This window comes from Monodon monoceros, unplaced genomic scaffold (genome assembly GCF_005190385.1).
Source record: "Monodon monoceros isolate NGI ecotype Baffin Bay Population unplaced genomic scaffold, NGI_Narwhal_1 Super_Scaffold_11, whole genome shotgun sequence".
NCBI lineage: Eukaryota > Metazoa > Chordata > Mammalia > Artiodactyla > Monodontidae > Monodon > Monodon monoceros.
In genome coordinates, this window is record NW_021703767.1 from 108,054,775 (window position 1) to 108,076,718 (window position 21,944).

At 36.9% G+C, this 21,944-nt stretch overlaps 1 protein-coding gene across 3 annotated transcripts in view; it reads right to left on the reverse strand.

Annotated features, from left to right (window-relative positions):
- GMPS (guanine monophosphate synthase) overlaps positions 1-21,944 on the reverse strand; it is a 100,230-nt gene that overhangs the window by 48,988 nt on the left and 29,298 nt on the right. For all 3 annotated transcript variants that reach the window (XM_029214649.1, XM_029214650.1, XM_029214651.1), the window contains exons 2-5: positions 12,900-13,081; positions 9,355-9,469; positions 3,129-3,226; positions 121-224 (exon numbers count right to left, since the gene is read on the reverse strand). In XM_029214649.1, the coding sequence (XP_029070482.1) occupies positions 121-224; positions 3,129-3,226; positions 9,355-9,469; positions 12,900-13,081 (499 nt within the window). The remainder of the gene's footprint in view (positions 1-120; positions 225-3,128; positions 3,227-9,354; positions 9,470-12,899; positions 13,082-21,944) is intronic.

The window sequence follows — 21,944 nt, forward strand, 5'->3', positions numbered from 1 at the left end:
TACAATATCTTTAAAAAAATAAGAAACATCAAAAACAGTACCTCATACAGAAACATATGCTTATAGGCTTCTCAGATAGATTTTTTACAGTGAAATCTGCAAAAGTTTTAGAATTTTTACCTGCCACAATATTCCCAGAACGTGCCACAACCTTGAATCCATCGGCTACTTTGTCTACACTATCTCCATGGGTAAGCAAAACAATTTCTTCCTTCTGAAGGCCCCTAATAAAAAATAAAACAATACACAAACAGCTTAATTATTAGACATGATTAATGGATTCTTTTGCTTTATTTTTTTCTAGCTTTATTGAGACATAATAACATATATAACATTATGTTAAGTTTAAGGTGTACAATGTGATGATTTCATATACATATATATTGTGAAATGATTACTACAGTAAAAGTTAGTTAACATATCCACCACCTCACACAGTTACCATTTTCTGTGTGTAGTGAGAGCATTTAAGATCCACTCTCAGGCTTCCCTGGTGGCGCAGTGCTTGAGAGTCCGCCTGCCAGTGCAGGGAGCACGGGTTTGTGCCCCGGTCCGGGAAGATCCCACATGCTGCGGAGCGGCTGGGCCCGTGAGCCATGGCCGCTGAGCCTGCGCGTCCGGAGCCTGTGCTCCGCAACGGGAGAGGCCACAGCAGTGAGACGCCGGCATACAGCAAAAAAAAAAAAAAAACAGATCCACTCTCCTAGTGACTTTCAAATATACAGTACGGTGTTGTTAACTGTAGTCATCATGCTGTACATAAGATTCCTAGAATTATTCATCCTATAATTGGTAGTTTCTTGCTTTAGAAATACTAGCTTCTTCTGTGTGTACATCAAGAAAAGAGAGAAAGTATGTAACAGTGCAACACTGCTAGAATTTAAACTTATTCTGTCCATTATAAAGCAAATAATAATAAATTTCAAAAAAAGACAATCCATAAAAATTGAAAACTGAAACAATATATAGTTATTTTTTTTAACTTTTTATTTTATGTTGGAGTATAGTTGATTAACAATGTTGTGTTAGTTTCAGGTGTACAACTAAGTGATTCAGTTATACATATACATGTATCTATTCTTTTTCAAATTCTTTTCCCAATTAGGTTGTTACATAATATTGAGCAGAGCTCCCTGTGCTATGCAGTAGGTCCTTGTTGGTTATCCATTTTAAATACAACAGGTGTACATGTCAGTCCCACAGGCCCTGACTCTCCCCACCCCCAGGCCATCCCACCACCACCGGTAACTGTAAGTTCGTTCTCTAAGTCTGTGAGTAAAAAGTAAATAAATAAAGTTGGTAATATAACGCCCCCCACCACCACACACACACAATTTCAAGAGGCTATAAGATAATAATTTCAAAATTATATCTCTATTGGAATTTATCTTAAGGACAGAAGTAATTAATGGCATGGATTAAAACAGATATAAGTAACATTTATCAAATGCAATTGTGTGGACTTTCTTTGGACCCTGATGCAAACAAATCAACCATAAAAAGATATTTTTTACATTATGAAAAAATCTGAACAAGGACTTGGTATTAAATAATATTAAGAAATAAAAAATTTTAAATAAAGCAAGAAGATAAAGTACTTTAAAAGCAAAAGGATGGTTTGCGGTTGTTATTATTGTCATCACTATTACTTAGGATTAGTGTAGGTTGTAACTGAATACCAGGATTTTAGAACTATAAAGACAGAAAAACTTTAAATCTTAACCAGATCTTTACATTTAAAGCCTCCTGTAGTATCACCTTCTACCAGCAAGATTCCTGAAGTAGTTCTCAAGAGTAGTCACTTGAGATACAGATCAATGTAAGCAACACCTCTCCATTATGAAGTAGAACAAGCACTGGATTTCAAAAACGTATTTTGGCAATGAGCAGCTTCAGTTCATAAAATTATTTTGAGCAACTCTGGCTTTTTTTTATTAATATCCCTTTGAAAACAAGAATACTTGAATACAGATATACTTATTTTTGTTCTTTCTAGTATTAAAGAAAAGCCAGCCACAGCCAGTTCTGTGTAAAAACTGGGAAATCTCCATTTCAGATAAAAGTTCTTAACTTGAATTTTTAAATTTCTGATCTGTCCAATTTGGAGAACACTATTCATTAAGAATTAATTTAGGCACAACTCAATAGAGGCTGTAAGAATATATTAATAAACAAAACAAATCTATAAAAATAATTAGCACAGTTATAAGAAATGATAATAAAAACAACATGTGCACATTAACTGACATCAGCCAGCGTTTTACAGATTGAATGCAGTTAGGGAGAAATGTGATTTTTAAATAAAAATGAAATTTAGTTCAAAAAAAAGTAAGTGAGTAACTCTATCAATAGTCCACCTAAATGGGCTATATCCAAAACATCGGAAAACCCCAAAAAAGAAAGCAAGTGACTAAAACTTAAGTTTTCTGGTCTTTCAGGAAGCTGAATGAAAACTCAGCTATTTTTTTTGGTAAAGCAGAAGATAAATGATTCTAGAAAGCCAATGAACAGCTCATTCACCAATCTTCAAATACATTAGAGCTGCTGTACCTAATCTATGATCACCTAGCAATAAAATAAATTAATACATTCACTGTATTAAAGACAGTACACCAAGTATAGTTATGCTCAGATACAGTAGAGAAAGTGAGGAAGAGGGAAATAAAACACATATTTAGTAATGAGTCCAGCAATGGGTAGCTTGCTAAGTACCCAGAGCAAGAACATGGTAGAGGAAGAGGTATACAAATGCAGGACAGTTTAAAACATTATCCATCTGCCACGTCTGTCATACTAATGTTTAGAATCACACTCTACTAAAAGAGTGAAAAGGGAAAACTACAAATGTTGGCATCACAATATGCTGTCCCAAAGAGGGGTTCAAGACGGCACACGTGCTTTTATTAAATTATGTCATTAAGTGCTTTTCTTATCCCTAATTAACATCACTGCGATCTGCTGCTGTCTTGACACTCAGCTGGAAGACAAATATGACAATTAACACCTTTGGCCACTACTGTGGCCTTAATTTTGTCTAAGAATTACAGAATCTCCAATTTTAAAGAATAACATTCCCAGCTGTAAGTTAGTTAAGCTACTAACATTCTTATTGATCTAAAAATTAATACCTGAATAATGAGCATGTGTTATCCACACTAATACTGAAGACTCCATCTTCTCTAACACTTTTTTTGTGCACAGTACCTCCAAATACCTTATTCATCATCTGTTCAAGAGAAAATAAATTGATGTTAATATAAATCAAAAGAAAATTACTCAATTTCTTACATTAATAATTTATGTTTCTTATTTTTAGGATAGCTGTTATATTTGTGCCCCCCAAATAAAGGAAGTCTGATAACCGTAGATAACTTGGTGCTATTATATATAATTATAAAGTTCTTAAAAGGCATAGTTATAAAACAAAACTAAATTAATAAAAATTAACCTCAGGTCAAATTCCTAAACACTGGCAAATCTTCCATTTAGGGTACTTTAATTCATCTGTTAAAAATAGGGATTTCTTTGACACTTACATCTGTTTAATTTTAAAGCATTTTAAAAGGCACTTTGAGCTTAGAAAGTACCTAGGTTGGTATTAAAACCAGGCAGATATAAATTCCTCCAAACTGTTTAATCTTTGGCTCCAAAGGAATAGTCTGAAAGTCTGCAAAAGGCTGTCCCGTGGAGATGAGATAAGCAATAAAATCTGGTCTTTCAATTAAATTTATTTGTTCAAATCCCATACACCTACAGACTTTTAAGTGGTCTCTACATTCTGACCCTTCTTGTGTCAGTCTTCTTATTTATCACTTACATATGTCCAAACACTCCCAACACCAGACACACACAATATTTTTAGGAACATTAAATCTGCATCAATAAAATCACTAGAACCCATCTTGGTATGTCTGTTCCACAACAGGTGTCATAAGATACCTGCCACAACAATATGTGATGCAGGTTGACCCAGCCCCCAACAGAAAAGTAGGCAGAGGGCTAAATAAATGTTCATTCTTGTGATGCACAACGGCATATTCTTCAAAACCATCAGCAAATGCTGCCCTCTACATTCTCCTCTTAGACATTCACAATTAACCTTCCTGCAATAAAGGTTTGGGTTAAGTCCAGCAGTTAAAAAAACCCCTGCTAACCCTTGTTTAACCCAGTATTTCCCAAACTAAAGACTCATAAGTAAAACACTTTCTGCAGCACCTTAACCAACACAGTTTAGGAAACACTGTCCCCTTGCCTCCAGTCTTGCCTATCTTCCAGCCTATATTCCAGAGATCTACGAATGTCAGCTACTAAAATATAAATATGATTCTGTTAGTCCATTATTAAATTCTTAATGGCTCTCTATCATCTACATCTGGGTTGGTAAATTTTTCCTGTAAAGGGCCAAAGAGTAAGTATTTTAGCCTTTGCAGGCCCTACTGTGTCTGGAGCAACTGTTCAACTCTTGTCGTCGTTAACACAAAAGCATCCACAGACAATACTTAACGGACTGGATGTGGCGGTGTTCTAATAAACTTTATTTATGGGCACTGAAACTTGAATTTCATTTAATTTTCACATGTCACAAAATATAATTTTTTTTAAATGTTTTTCAACTCCAACCATAAAAACCATTTTAAAATCATAAAAACCATTCTTAGCTTGCAGGTCATACAAAAACAGGCAGTGGGCCAGCTCTGGCAGCAGGCTATAGTTTGCTGACCCCTTGTCTACAGGATAAAGTCCAATATGGAACACAGACTTTTCAATACATTGCCCCCGTCTAATTTCACCTCTCATCTTCCCTGTCATTCTCTACTCCAGCTATTCAAACTGGTGTGATTACTGAAGCTGACCGTGTCCTCTCCCCCCATGTCTTCAGGTCTCTTCACAGTCCCAGGGGCCTAACAAAGTATGTGGCCCAGAGCAGTCAGTCATTCAAATTTGCTGAACGAAAAATGAATGTTTTCCTCTATACCACTCAATGAACCTTGTGCACCTCTGCCTCCTCTAATTTGCAGTTCTTAATTAGAAGAGAGCTGAATGATCAAGATAACCAAAGCTGTTGGAACACTACACAATTTAAAAGTTCACAGAGTCTAAATTAAAGGCTTTTACAAAGCCAAAGGCTTGAAGTAAAAATTTAAAGCTATGTCACCTATTCAGAAGGCTTTCATGCTTATTCTTGATTCCTAACTATATGCTACTTAAGGGTGAAAATACAAGGAGTTGAAAGACCAGCTAAGTGTGTGTGTGGGAGGAGGGAATAACTTTATGTAGAGTAAAACACTTTACTTTGTTAAAATTTTGTTTTAATATTCTATTTTGACTTAAGGAAATGGTTTTCAGTATGGATTCCTGATAACCTCGAGGTCCTAAATGCCTCAAAAAAAACCCCTGTAAGTCTACTAGGTCTACCACTCTAATTGGGTCAGCTTCCCTCTTATCTGTTTTATATGCCAAGGTTTTAAAATAAATCTTAGATTTGGGAGGGGGAACGGAAGGAAATTCCACCAATAAAAACAATTTGACAAAACCTGTGGGAGTGTATAAAGAAGCCAAATGCTTGTAATAAAGATGTTTCTTTAAAAAAAAATGAAATTATAGTGAAGAGAGAAGTCACAATCTAGAAGGTATATGCAATATATATGACTGGCAAAAGTTTAGTATCCAGCATACATAAAAACAATCTAAAAATTTCAACAAGAAAATGTGCAAAAATCACAAATAAGCTTTTACAGCAAAGCAGACACTAATGACTAATAGCAAATAAACACATGAATCTCAAAATAAGGAAAATGACCATTAAGACTACAACATAATGTCATGTAATACCTTTTCAGCTAGGCAAATTCAGGGAAAAAAAAAAAAAGCTGACCTTGTCAAGGCCTGGCAGGGATATAGAGCAGAAGGAATTTTTATATACTTATATACTGCTGTGGGAATGTACTTTGGGGGCAAATACCATTTCCTCGTGAAGCTGAGACTCGGCATTTCAATTAATGATTAGCCTAGAGAAAAGTCTGTGTACGTACAATACCAGATGAAGAGTCCAAAAATATTCATGGCAGTATCTGTAATAGCAAAAATCTGGGAAAAGACCAGTGATACTAACAGTGGAATGTATAATTAATTTGTGCTACATTCAAACAATAAACTCAGTAGTGAAAATAAAATTAATTAATCTCAAAACCAAAAATGAAAATACACGAAGTATGATTTCACTTATATTAAGGTCAATAGGCAAAATTAAGTAAAATATTATTTAGAAATACAATATGTATAAAGCTACAAAGAAAAGAAAGGGAATGAATGACATTTCAGGAAAGTGTTACCTCTTGCAGGAAGAGAGAAGAATGTAGAATGGAAAAAAGCATAAAGAGAGTTTTAAAAGTTCTACTAATATCCTATTTCTTATGCTGAGTGGGGCATAAACAGTAATAGAGGTAAAGGGAGCAAGGAGCAGGACAGACTTTTTTCTTCCAAAGCAAAGAACTACCAGGAAGCAATCAGAAAGACTCTTGACAAGAGTTAATGGCAAAAGATGGTATAGAAGACATTGAAATAACTAAAATTTCAGGATGCCATGGAGGGGGCAAAGGTATATACCAGAGTGAGAACTTTGGTGCTAAAATTACTCAACTAAGTCACTAAGAAGCGGTAGTCCTTTACAAACAGCATATTAGCTACGTGGTATTATTTATTATTTATTTATCAATATTTTATAGAAAGACAATTTCTGCCCAAAGGAGCAAGATCAGCCTATTCCCTTATACTACTATGAAAGTTCAGATGACAAAGGCAAAATTTTTTATGAATTTAACATAAGCAGGCCAGGCTCTGGCTACCATAGACCCCCTACTGAATGACAGAAAAATGTGGTCTTCCAATTATAAGGGGGTACTGACATAATGGAGAAACAGTCAGCCACTATCATTTAAATTAAGGGAGCATTTTCCAGACCTGTTCACTCTAAGTGGGTGCCAAAAAAATATGTTGTGAGACTCTTCCTTACATAATGTTATAATGCCTCTCAACGTACTAAAAACCATTTAATTACAGGTTGTGCTGGACTTGCCTGGCTGTCCAGTGGTTAAGACTCTACACTTCCAATGCAAGGGGGACAGGTTTGATCCCTGGTCAGAGAACTAAGATCCTACATGCTGTGTGGCATGGCCAAAAATTTCTTTTTTTTAAATTGTAATTATTAGTTGTGCTTTATGATTAATATTGACTACTCAGGCAAGGAAGAGCAATAAATTATGTAAATACATTACATCATGGGGCAAAGACATATTTAAAAAAAAAGTCAGCCAATTTCCAATGTTCAATCTGATCAGGAAACAGGCTCTTATGAGAAAACATATTAGAATACTAGGTGGGAAAATCTAAAAATAAGCTATTACCCAAGTCAAATTTATAATTACCAGTTGACTTTTCAGAGCACATTACAGGGGAAAAAGAACCTTTTACTATAAAATTCTTGTTGCCTAGATAAGAAAATATCCATTATCATAGATTTTGTACTTTATATATTTTTAGTCAGCATTTCCTCTAAATCAATGGAAAACCATAACAATCAATTAACAAGAAGCAAAATCTGGTAAAGCTGTTTTGCAGACCAGTGATTGCTAATATTCTGCCCTTATATCAAGAGTATGAATAATAAAAATATTCACATTCTTACGTGAACATTGATTTATGTTTCCTTCCTTTACTGAAAGCTCCAGAGACAGCTATTAGAAAATGTATTGGTCTGTTCACTTTCTAACTTTTGAATAGCTTCCCCTTTGTGCCATTATTCATATCAATACACAAGTTTCAACCACATTGTTTAAAAAAAAGACAATTCACTGTTCTGCTCACTACTAAAATGAGGAAGATCCCAAAATGGCACCAACACCGGGGTCCTCATGGTAGAATAAGCTTCCAAAAATAGCTGCCTCCAGTGTCTATGTCTCCAGGGTGAGCTCCAATTGCCTCCTGCCTCTCCAGGAGACTCTCCAACATCAGCAGGTGGGTCTGACCCAGGCTCCTTTTACATTACTGCTTCTGCCCTGAGTCTTGGAGCGTGTGAGATTTTGTGTGCGCCCTTTAAGAGTGGAATCTGGATTTCCCACAACCCTCTGTCTCTCCCAAAAGTAAGCTCCACTGGCCTTCAAAGCCAAATGTTCTGGGGGTTCATTTTCCTGGTGCAGGAACCCTGGGCTGGGGAGCCCAACATGGGGCTCTGACCTTGGGGGAAACCTCTGAAATTGTAATTATTCTCCCATTTGTGGGTCACCCACGCAGGGCTATGTGTTTTGACTGTAACTCTGACCCCCCTACCCATCTCATTGTGGTTCCTTCTTTATATCTTTAGCTGTAGAAGACCTCTTCTGCTAGATTCTCATCAATAGTTGCTCTGTAAATAGTCATTAATTTTGGTGTGCCCATGAGAGGAGGTGAGCTCAGTGTTTTCCTATTCTACCATCTTGGCCACTCCCCTACATATACTTAATTAACATTACAGTGAAGACACCTGGCAGACACCATCTTAACAAAATAATAAAAATGAACATCACCGATCGTGATATTACTTGACATCATGTGCCTCCTAATGAGATGCTCTGAGAAGAGCACAGCATTACTTCTGTGGTATTCCTGCCAAAAATACATAACCTGAATCTAACAATGAGTAAACGTCAAACAAACCAAGACTGAGGACTACTCTACAAGGTAACTGGAATGTACTTCGTTTTTAATTGCCAAGGTCATGAAAGAGAAGGAAAGATTGAGGAATGATTCCAAACTAAAGTTATGTAAAGCAACATGACAACCTAATACAACACATGGTCCTAGACTGGATTCATGAATTATAAGAGACATTAATGAGACCAACAGTGAAATGTGAATGAAGTCTGTGGATCAGATGCTAACACTGAGTCAATGTTAACTTCCTGATTTTGATAACTGTACTGTGGTTATGTAGGACAGAATTCTAGTACTTAGGATACAACAAGTAACAGAACACCTTGTTTGCAAATTACTCTCAAAATGGTTAAAAATGTCATAATTGGGGAACTGAGTAAAAGTATACAGGAGCTCTGTGAACTACTTCTGCAACTTTTAAGTGTCTAAGTTTTTTTTTTAATGGACAGTGTTTTGTTGTAAGCAGTAATATAGTTGCTTTTCTGAAAATCCCCATTGAAGTCTGTTCTGCCATACTAGTGTAGCAATTCATAAACAGTTGTAATACGAACAAATTATCTCATATAACTAAATATCTTACTTACTCTAAAGATAGAAAATACTAATACAGTAGGAGTCAAAAGCAGAATAAATTAACTCTTAAGGCAAATTCATAGATGCATATACCTGCATGCCATAGCAAATTCCAAGAACAGGCTTGCCAATAGTGAATATTGCTGGATCAAACCAGGGAGCATCTTCTGCATACACGGAATTAGGTCCTCCAGAGATGATAATAGCACTGTGGATTTAAGGAAGAGAGTAATGAAGAATCTTTAACTGCTAATTCTTATACAAGGTCTATGCCCTCTCTTGCTTGTACCACTGAGGGAGACTTGATACAGATTCAGAGATTTTGTTATGTTTTCACTATGCTATAGCAGATCCAGATTCTATCAGCCTATTTACAGCCTCTTACACAGCTTAATTTTTTTTGGCCGCAGCATGCGGGATCTTCGTTCCCTGACCAGGGATCGAACACGTGCCCCCTGCAGTGGAAGCACAGAGTCTTAACCACTGGACCACCAGGGAAGTCCTCTACACAGCTTGCTTATTTTTACTCTACTTTATTGCAATACATGGAAGTTTATCAATTCAACAAACACTTGTTAATAAGTACAAACTTCCAAATATATAAAACCAATGTTTCAATCTATGAAGGTTAGCCTGTATTTGTTTTGTTTCCTCATCAATGGAGGAAGTAAATGAGAATTCTAAAGCGAAATGGTGAAAATACAGGTCTCCTGAGAGGTCAGGAGTGAAGCAGGTCACAGCAGGACAAATGAAGGTATTATGAAGGCCCTGGATCATGCAGGGCAAAATACTCTACAATAAAGAATGGCAGAAAATGTGAAGAATTACCTAACTTCGCCTGTTTAAAACCTGTCCAATATTCCCATCAATTTTACCTGAGACCTAGGAATAAGAGCTAACACGACTTGCCTTATATGCCCTGCTCTCAGAACCGTGGTCAGTATTATCACTTAACTACATTACAATTTATAGAGCATTCCATGGGTTAACTTGGGAATAGAACTATTCATATAAAGAAAGCTGAAAATTGAGGCCTGTATTACTCACCTGGCCTCTAATACAGCTAACTTTGATCCTCAGCATTCAATCAAAAACTTTATAGAACACTTTAATGTTATGATTTTTACATAAAAATTCAGATTTCTAGATTTTCTTTAGGGAAAACAAGGGGAAAAATCTGCTAATACTGGACTTTCACCCTTACATGGCCACAAATAACTGGAATCACAGAGAGACTTGCACCTTCAGACTACTCATGCTCTCCAGTTTACACAATACAGGCATACTTATGCCCTTTAATCAATTTAAAGTACCCTCAAACTCATTTTAAGTTTGAGGGAATTCTGATTTATCTATATTTCTAAAGGAAAAATGCATTCCAAGATATAACCAAAATCTACTTACAAACAAAACTGGATTACAATTCACCTTATAATTAGTGTCTGCCTGCCATGCAAAAACATATATAAACTAAAATGCTAGACTTTAATACATCCAGAAAAATAATATAAGTCAAATTCATAAAAATTACTCAACAAGCTAATGTTTTTTGTTTTTTGCAGTACGCGGGCCTCTCACTGTTGTGGCCTCTCCCGTTGCGGAGCACAGGCTCTGGCTGCGCAGGCTCAGTGGCCATGGCTCACGGGCCCAGCTGCTCCGCGGCATGTGGGATCTTCCCGGACCAGGGCACGAACCCGTGTCCCCTGCAATGGCAGGCGGACTCTCAACTACTGTGCCACCAGGGAAGCCCATAATGTATTTTTTTTTTAATATTCTAACAATAATTTAAGTAAGCACAAAAGCCGTACTCTTTAAACCTTGTATTGGTAACATGAATTTTGGTATACATTATGTCTGTCAGCTTATCTCTTGCAAAAGAGACTGAAGATAATCTAATCAGATGATGAATGTGACATCTTTAAGATAACAATTTTAAAGGGGAATGGGCTAGCCCTAAGGGTAGATATGCAACCTAGCCTCTTAAAAAATGCATAAGCTAAAACTCTCTAAAACATACTTAATAATCAAAATCTCTAGAATTTCAGTATTTAGTTTGTATTTAGTTTTATAAAGCATAACCACCATGCAACTGCCCAGCATCCCTCATTAATCTGCTGAACAACTCAAGGCTATAAAGATTCTTAATACTATTAAAAAGAAAAGGCAACGGACTTAGTCAAGGATAAAACTCAAGCTGCACTTAAGCCAATTATGAAAATTCTTATCTCAGGAAGTCTTGAGAAGAGCTAATCACTCATTCTGAGTTTTCTATTTCTATCCTGCTATTATTTTGAAACAACTTGCAATTACAAGGCCCACGAAGTCCTAAGGCATTCCAGATACCAATTTTATGTATCAAGCAAATCAAGGTTCTAAAAACAGGTAGGTTAAGATGTCTCTTAAGTCATAAACCTAAAATTTATTCTAGAAAAAGCGTGGTCAAATAACTATCTCAGCAGAAAGGATTATAGTAATGAAAGCCACAGTGCTATAGTTCCTATTCTTCTACAGAGAAAAGAAGCTATAGGCATAAGCAGGACCTAGAAACGGTTGATGATCAGGTAAACAGGTGACAAGAAAAACAATCAGACTTCTATTGCCAATATTGGTTACCCTATTCCAAAACATTTGGTCGATTAGTTTGCTGGGGATTTTTGTGTTTGTTTTGGGTTGGGAGAATGACAGAACTTGGATCTGACAGAGAGCCATTCAGATTTCTTGCAGTTTTTGATTCCCTTAAAACTGGTTCTCACCGGCAAATCAAGACAGTTGAATTAGATAAACTTCTTACTCCAAAATTCTACAGTTTAAAAGAGATACCTGTTTTTAATCTACATCCTAAAACTAGAACAGAGTTAAATGTAAACCTGCTTTTTCTGATTTGCAATTCACTCTATTTCAAAAAGAAGAAACAAAGGATAATGTATACTCATCTGTGAAGTTTTTAAAAGTTAACCATTTGTCTAATGGAAAAACATTATGTTTTTAAGAAAAATTAAACACATTATACTTTGGAAGAAATACAGCATTAAGGCTTAAGAGCTAATTAAGGATATAAACTGCAGTTGCTTGCTTCTGAATAACATTCAATTAAAAAGCAAACATTAATTCCAAGAGAAAAGACACAGCATTAACCAGAAATAGTTGTTAAAGGAAGAAGTTACAAGTCATTTTGACTAGTTTTAAGTGTACAAACTATGGAATTAGCCCTTAAATTAGAAGTCTTCATAATTTAGAAACTAGTTTCCTGGAATAGGAAGCAAAAGAGACTCATTGTACACAGAACTCTCTAATTTAGATATTGTAGCCATTATACATATATATTCCTTTGATCAAATGCTCTGGGATGAATGAATGAATGAATGAATGACCATAATAGCCAAATCTAAGTCTGATCCAGAAACCCTATGAAACATAAGATGTTCAAACGATAAATTCTTAAAACTATGCAAATAAAATTAATGTAATCTTTTCCTTTAATTTGAATTCCTTTTAATTCCCAGAGCCATGGGAAATTTCTTGTAAAACCATTCCATGTCTTATTTTCATTAAGTAATTCAGTGCTCAAACAAATTAATAATAAAATATCCTACAATCTAAGCTCAGCCTCCTCAGAAAAACATAAGTTAAAAGTCTACCGGAATCCTTGCTCTTTTACGGCAAATGCTGGTGTTTCCAAGGGGAAGATTTCAGACTGCACAAACAGTTCCCTCACTCTCCGGTCTATGACTTTCCCATACTGAGCACCCGCATCCAGAATGACAACAGCTCCTTCATAGTGGTGGTGGCCATCCTTAAGGTCTCCTCCGGCATTCTCCAGCTGCAAATATTAACACAAATGTCTTCTTAATTATGAGAATTATGAAAATTAGAGCTACTTTTAAAAACTGTGGTCTCTGTCAGCTCCAAAAACACACAGAAACTGTTAACTTAGGATTTTGAGTTGCCAATTCAAACACTTATTAAGATTTTTATACATATCCATACACAGGCATAAATATAAGTTACCATCTACTGACGACATGATATAGTCACTTTATGTTTAATGCATCTTATGCACATTATCCAATACTAGGGTAAGCATACAGTCCAGCTGTGCCAAAATAAAGTACTGGTTTATGCCATGCCTGTTATACTGGCATTATTATTAATAGTGCCTCCTTCGAATCTCAAAAGCATCCCAGTTTGGGTAATAAATTATATGATCACCCAATCTAACTGTCACAGCATTCCTATGAGGGACATATTGATGAGGAACTGAAAGTTTCCTCCCAGAGTATATAAGCATACCCAAATTCACTTTATTAGGATTTTTTGTATTACCTGAGGAAAAAATATATATGCATCTGACCCATAACACAAAGTTTTTAAATGTTTTTTAATCCTATCTCTGACAAGTCTACATTGAAAACACTTTCCTGGAGAGCAATTTGGCAAAACATAAAATTTTAACCATATGTGCTGAAATATTTATCTGGAGTGTGCTAAAATATTTACCTGGAACTGGCTTCAAAATAATGCAACGGCAGGTGGGTATGGATGAAACAAGATTGACTGTAGGTCAACCACTGAAACCACTGAAGTTGGGTGATACATATATTGTGTTCACTTTAGTCTCGATTCTGTTTTTGTTTATTTTACATAAGAAAAAGCTTTAAATGTGTATGTACCCTATAAATCCACTTGGAGGAAGCATATACAGTATGATCCCATTTTAAAACATTTTGTATAAAAGTGCAATGTATGTACATGTATGAAAAAGAATGTATAGACAGATATACACCAAAATATTAACAGAGGCAGTATCTGAGTACTAATGGAATTATAGTAGGTGATTTAAAATTTTCCTTTATGCTCTTCAGTATGTTCAAATATTTACAATACACATATTTTTGTAGTTTTTCCCCCTCCAGTTGTAAAATTTGCACACTAAAAAAAAATCTTAAGCCAGCCCCTTAGGCATCTGTGTAACACTTTCATCCCTCTTCCCTCTCCATTTAAGTGAATAAATACATGCAGACTGTGACTTCCCTGGTAGTCCAGAGGTTAAGACTCCACGCTCCCAATGCAGGGGGCCCAGGTTCCATCCCTGGTCAGGGAACTAGATACCGCCTACCACAACTAAAAGCCTGCATGCCGCAACCAAAATATCCCACGTGCTGCAACTAAAGATTCCTCACACCACAACAAAAATCCCATGTGCCACAACTAAAACCCGGCGTAGCCAAATAAATAAATAAATACATAAATATTTTTTTAAAAAGTAAATAAAAAGAAATGCAGACTTCACAACACCACTAACACTTCTTCACTGCAGTAATGAAAAAGCAACAATCACAGGCATCTACAGAGGAGGATTTGTGAGAGGAACTCAACCATAGGCCAGAAATAATTCCTCAGATCACAAAATGAAGGTTATAATCATAAGAATATCAAGCAATGTAGAATAATCAGATCACAGAAAACAGAAGTTTATAGAATATATTAATGCAAGAAATGCTAAAACTTTCTCCCTTCAGACCTTTACCCTTAGTCTTAGTATACGTATATACATACACATTCCCCTTTAAGGAATTTATCTAAAAGTTTTTTAAATTTATTTTTTGTAAAGAATAAAGTACTTTTTAAAGACCACTATGTTATTGTGTAAATGTCTCAGATTCAGGTCCATTATCACCTTCACAATTTTCACCAAATCCAAGTACAACCTGTTTTCTCATATTACAGGCAGAGTTCTCACTTTGCATGATTCTGATACGCAAGAATTTCATGCCATGCTTTATACCAGGGTTTAGTTAACTACAAACAGTCCCCAATATCATGGCTCCAATTTCAGTTAACATACATTAACATATAATAATTACATAAAGTTGCTCGTCAGTTCACAAATCATCACATAAATAAGATGAACATCATGATCAATAGCCAATCATGTCCCTTCTCTCAAAGTCTACTGGTGATTAGTCACTGCACAACAAACAGCCGAGAGTGCAACTGTGCTGCCTTCTTGTTGCCCAGTGATAAATTCACATGCCATCTTACACATATGGATAATCAACAAAGATGAAAGTGCACCAAAGAAATTAAAAGTGATATGCTGGAAGTGAATTTCGAATCCAATGTAAATGGAATTATAGAAGAAATAGCTGGCTGTGGCAAGGTTGACACTGCTGCAGTATAAGCGCCTCTAGATGTGCAATCAGAGGAACTTAGTGAAGGCAACTTATCAACATCAATGAGTGGTTGTGATAAAACGGATAACAATGTCCCAGAGGAAGTCACTCTGAGAAAATACTTCAAATTAAAGAAACTCTTGGAGATATTTCATGACATTCAAAGTGCAAAGGATAAAATGTTGAAAGCCATCAAAGCATAGAAAAGATGTGAAGGGAAGCACTGTGTAAAAAACTTATCAAGAGTAGTTTAAAAAGAAATAGGGCTTCCCTGGTGGCGCAGTGGCTGAGAGTCCGCCTGCCGATGCAGGGGACGCGGGTTCGTGCCCCGGTCCGGGAAGATCCCACATGCTGCGGAGCAGCTAGGCCTGTGAGCCATGGCCGCTGAGCCTGCGCGTCCGGAGCCTGTGCTCCTCAGCGGGAGAGGCCACAACAGTGAGAGGCCCGTGTACCACAAAAAAAAAAAATCAAATTAAATTTAAAAAATAAAAAGAAATAAAGCACAATTCTCAATGTTTCTAAAGTTTTAAGTTATATTAAATAGTAGTTTCACTACTTCCCTATTCTTTATAATTAACAGTAAGAATATTTCAACAAAAAATTTTAAAACGTCACAAAACCATCATAATTTTCCCATTGATTATATGATTGCTTTGCATGGTTTCAGCTTGCAAGTCCATTTTTACGATCATTTTACTATCACACAGTGAGGACTGTCTATTTCTTTAAATCAACCATTTTTTTCTTAAATAAATTAGTTTTAAAAGAAAATTTTATAGTTTTCTTAGCACGTTTTAAAGCTGTTCAATCAAATGACATCAGAGATCACTGAGGAAACAATGAATCCTTGCCTCACTTCTTTCTACCTCAGCTATCAACTCGCCTATCCAGCAAAAAGCTTCAACAACTCAGGGAAAAGCAAAAAGGTCACCAGTAATAAAAGCAAAAGTTTCATTCCCTGAAAACCTTGAATCTATTTACTCTTACTTCACACAGAGTTGTAAAGTCTGATCATTAGGCTTCCAAACCCTCAAGGGATTAGAAAGAGCACCCTAAAGAGAAAAATAGCTCATTAGTCACACCATTAGTTGAGACAAATGAAATTCAACATCACAAGACAGAAAAACCTATTATATCTATTTATAAAATTGATTTAAAACTAAAGACGAAGGCTATCCCTCTCAGGTGAGCTGAAGTCATCATAATAAAGTAAGTAACGTTCACATCTTTTATGATAGCAAGAATGTTAAGTAAAAACTAAACCATATTCAGCACCCTATTTAAGATTAAAGCAAAAAATCTTGCAGATACTATAAATATGGAAATGGCATCATTTTTGGATCCTCCTGAATCTCCTCATATCACTGACCACAGGATATCAAAACCAGAACCCAAGACATATATCATATAACTAAATGATAAGTTATTCCTCCAAGAACCCCAAAATACAAGCTGGTGGGAATGAACTACCAGAGCCACAATCCCTGGTGTTACAGCATCTGTGTGGGAAGCAACCAGGAATCATTAAAGAAAACCAGAGAATTCCACAATGGCCAACAGGTAGTAGCTAAAAGGCACAGGGGCCAATTTAAGAACAGCAGCTGCACTGGGAGGAGGTGTGGCCACTCCAATGGAGCAGAGGCAGCAAGAGAACCTAAGGGTTTAATTCCCCTAAACCTTTGAAACTGACAGGCCAGGACTCCCTTCTGGGTCAGGGCTCACAATAAGGAGCAACTGCTGGGATGAGAATCAAAATTAATAGGATAAGCCTGAACCAAGATGGCGGAGTAGAAGGACATGCTCTCACTCCCTCTTGTGAGAACACCAGAATCACAATAGGCTGCTGGACAATCATTGACAGGAAGACACTGGATCTCACCAAAAAAAGATATCCCACATCCAAAGACAAAGGGGAAGCCACAATGAGACAGTACAGGGGCACAATCACAGCAAAATCAAATCCCATAACTGCTGGGTGGGTGACTCACAGACTGGAGAACACTTATAGCACAGAAGTCCACACACTGGAATGAAGGTTCTGAGCCCCACATCAGTCTTCTCAACCTGGTGGTCCAGCAACGGGAGGAGAAATTCCTAGAGAATCAGACGTTGAAGCCTAGTGGGATTTGATTGCAGGACTTTGACAAGACTCGGGGAAACAGAGATTCCACTCCTGGAGGGCACACACAAAGTAGTGTGCGCATCGGGACACAGGGGAAGGAGCAGTGCCCCCATAGGAGACTGAACCAGACCTAACTGCTAGTGTTGGATGGTCTCCTGCAGAGGCGGGGGGTAGCTGTGGCTCACCATGGGGACAAGGACACTGGCAGCAGAAGTTCTGGAAAGTACTCCTTGGCATGAGCCCTCCCAGAGGCTGCCATTAGCCCCACCAAAGAGCCCAGGTAGGCTCCACTGTTGGGTTGCCTCAGGCCAAACAACCAACAGGGAGGGAACCCAGCCCTACCCATCAGCAGTCAAACGGATTATAGTTTTACTGAGCTCTGCCCACCAGAGCAACAGTCAGCTCTACCCACCACCGGTCCCTCCCATCAGGAAACCTGAACAAGCCTCTTAGATAGCCTCATCCACCAGAGGGCAGACAGGAGAAGCAAGAAAAACAATCCTGCAGCCTGTGGAAGGAAAACCACATTCACAGAAAGATAGACAAGATGAAAAGACAGAGGATTACGTACCAGGTGAAGGAACAAGATAAAACCCCAGAAAAACAACTAAATGAAGTGGAGATAGGAAACCTTCCAGAAAAGGAATTCAAAATACTGATAGTGAAGATGATACAGGACCTCGGAAAAAGAATGGAGGCAAAGATCGAGAGGATGCAAGAAATGTTTAACAAAGACCTAGAAGAATTAAAGAACAAACAAACAGAGATGAACAATACAATAACTGAAACGAAAACTACACTAAAAAGAATCAATAGCAGAATAACTGAGGCAGAAGAACAGATAAGTGACCTGGAAGACAGTATGGTGGAATTCACTGCTGCAGAACAGACTAAAGAAAAAAGAATGAAAAGAAATGAAGACAGCCTAAGAGACCTCCGGGACAACATTAAATGCAACAACATTCACATAATAGGGGCCCCAGAAGGAGAAGAGAGAGAGAAAGGACCCGTGAAAACATTTGAAGAGATTGTAGTTGAAAACTCCCCTAACATAAGAAAAGAAATAGCCACCCAAGTCCAGGAAGCGCAGCAAGTCCCAGGCAGGATAAACCCAAGGAGAAACACGCCAAGACACACAGTAATCAAACTGGCAAAAATTAAAGACAAAGAAAAATTATTGAAAGGAGCAATAATTGCTGCTTTTCAATTATTGAAAAACGAAAAATAACATACAAGGGAACTCCCATAATGTTAACAGCTAATTTCTCAGCACAAACTCTACAAGCCAGAAGGAAGCGGCATGATATACTTAAAGTGATGAAAGGGAAGAACATACAACCAAGATTACTCTACCCAGCAAGGATCTCATTCAGATTCGATGGAGAAATCAAAAGCTTTACAGAAAAGCAAAAGCTAAGAGAATTCAGCACCACCAAACCAGCTCTACAACAAATGCTAAAGGAACTTCTCTAAGTGGGAAACACAAGAGAAAAAAAGGAACTACAACAACAAACCCAAAACAATTTAAGAAAATGGTCATAGGAACATATGTATCGATAATGACCTTAAATGTGAATGGATTAAGTGCTCCAACCAAAAGACACAGGCTTGCTGAATAGATACAAAAACAAGATCCATATATATGCTGTCTACAAGAGACCCTCTTCAGACCTAGGGACACATACAGACTGAAAGTTATGGAATGGAAAAAGATATTCCATGCAAATGGAAATCAAAAGAAAGCTGGAGTAGCAACACTCATGTCATAAAATAGACTTTAAAATAAAGAATGTTATAAGAAACAAGGAAAGACACTACATAATGATCAAGGGATCAATATAACAAGATATAACAATTATAAATATATATGCACCCAACATAGGAGCACCTCAATACATAATGCAAATGCTAACAGCTATAAAAGAGGAAATCGACGGTAATACAATAATAGTGGGGGACTTTAACACCTCACCTACACCAATGGACAGATCATCCAAACAGAAAATTAATAAGGAAACCCAAGCTTTAAATGACACACTAAACCAGATAGATTTAATTAATATTTATAAGACATTCCATCCAAAAACAGCAGATTACACTTTCTTCTCAAGTGCGCATGGAACATTCTCCAGGATAGATCACAGCTTGGGTCACAAATCAAGCCTCAGCAAATTTAAGAAAATTGAAAAAATATCAAGCATCTTTTCTAACCACAACGCTATGAGATTAGAAATGAATTACAGGGGAAAAAACATAAACAACACAAACACATGGAGGCTAAACACTACATTACCAAATAACCAAGAGATCACTGAAGAAATTAAAGAGGAAATCAAAAAATACCTAGAGACAAGTGACAATGAAAACACGACAATACAAAACCTATGGGATACAGCAAATGCAGTTCTAAGAGGGAAGTTTATAGCTATACAAGCCTACGTCAAGAAACAAGAAAAATCTCAAATAAACAATCTAACCTTACAGCTAAAGGAACTAGACAAATAGGAACAAACAAAACCCCAAGTTAGCAGAAGGAAAGAAATCATAAAGCTCAGGGGAGAAATAAATGAAATAAAAACAAAGAAAACAATAGCAAAGATCACTAAAACTAAAACCTGGTTCTTTGAGAAGTTAAACAAAATTGATAAACCATTAGACAGACTCATCAAGAAAGAGGGAGAGGACTCAAATCAATAAAATTAGAAATGAAAAACGAGAAGTTACAACAGCCACTGCAGAAATACAAAGCATCCTAAGAGACTACTACAAACAACTCTATGCCAATAAAATGGACAACCTGGAAGAAATGGACAAATTCTTAGAAAAGTATAACCTTCCAAGACTGAACCAGCAAGAAATAGAAAATACGAACAGACCAATCACAAGTAACGAAATTGAAACTGTGATTAAAAATCTTCCAACAGGGGCTTCCCTGATGGCGCAGCGGTTGAGAGTCCGCCTGCTGATGCAGGGGACACGGGTTCGTGCCCCGGTCCGGGAAGATCCCACATGCCGCGGAGCAGCTGGGCCCGTGAGCCATGGCCGCTGAGCCTGCGCATCCGCAGCCTGTGCTCCGCAACGAGAGAGGCCACAACAGTGAGAGGCCCACATACCGCAAAAAAAAAAAAGAACAAAAAAATCTTCCAACAAACAAAAGTCCAGGACCAGATGGCATCACAGGTGAATTCTATCAAACATTTAGAGAAGAGCTAACACACATCCTCCTCAAACTCTTCCAAAAAACTGCGGAGGAAGGAACACTCCCAAACTCATTCTATGAGGCCACCATCACCCTGATACCAAAATGAGACAAAGATACTACGAAAAAAGAAAATTACAGACCAGTATCACTGATGAATACACATGCAAAAATCCTCAACAAAATACTAACAGACAGAATCCAACAACACATTAAAAGGATCATACACCATGATCAACTGAGATTTATCCCAGGGATGCAAGGATTCTTCAATATACACAAATCAATGTGATACCCCATATTAACAAATTGAAGAAGAAAAACCACATGATCATCTCAATAGATGCAGAAAAAGCTTCTGACAGAATTCAACACCCATTTATGATAAAAACTCTCCAGAAAGTGGGCATAGAGGGAACCTACCTCAACATAATAAAGGCCAAATATGACAAACCCACAGCAAACATCATTCTCATTGGTGAAAAACTGAAAGCATTTCCTCTAAGATCAGGAACAAGACAAGGATGTCCACTCTCACCGCTATTATTCAACATAGTTTTGGAAGTCCTAGACACGGCAATCATAGAAGAAAAGGAAATAAAAGGAATACAAATTGGAAAAGAAGAAGTAAAACTGTCACTGTTTGCAGATGACATGATACTATACATAGAGAATCCTAAAGATGCCACCAGAAAATGACTAGAGCTAATCAATGAATTTGGTAAAGTTTCAGGATACAAAATTAATGCACAGAAATCTCTTGCATTCCTATACACTAAAGATGAAAAATCTGAAAGAGAAATGAAGGAAACACTCCCATTTACCATTGCAACAAAAAGAATAAAATACCTAGGAATAAAACTACCTAGCGAGACAAAAGACCTGTATGCAGAAAGCTATAAGACACTGATGAAAGAAATTAAAGATGATATCAACAGATGGAGAGATATACCATGTTCTTGGATTGGAAGAATCAATATTGTGAAAATGACTATACTACCCAAAGCAATCTACAGATTGAATGCAATCCCTATCAAATTACCAATGGCATTTTTTACAGAACTAGAACAAACAAATCTTAAAATTTGTATGGAGACACAAAAGACCCCGAATAGCCAAAGCAGTCTTGAGGGAAAAAAACAGAGCTGGAGGAATCAGACTCTCTGACTTCAGACTATACTATAAAGCT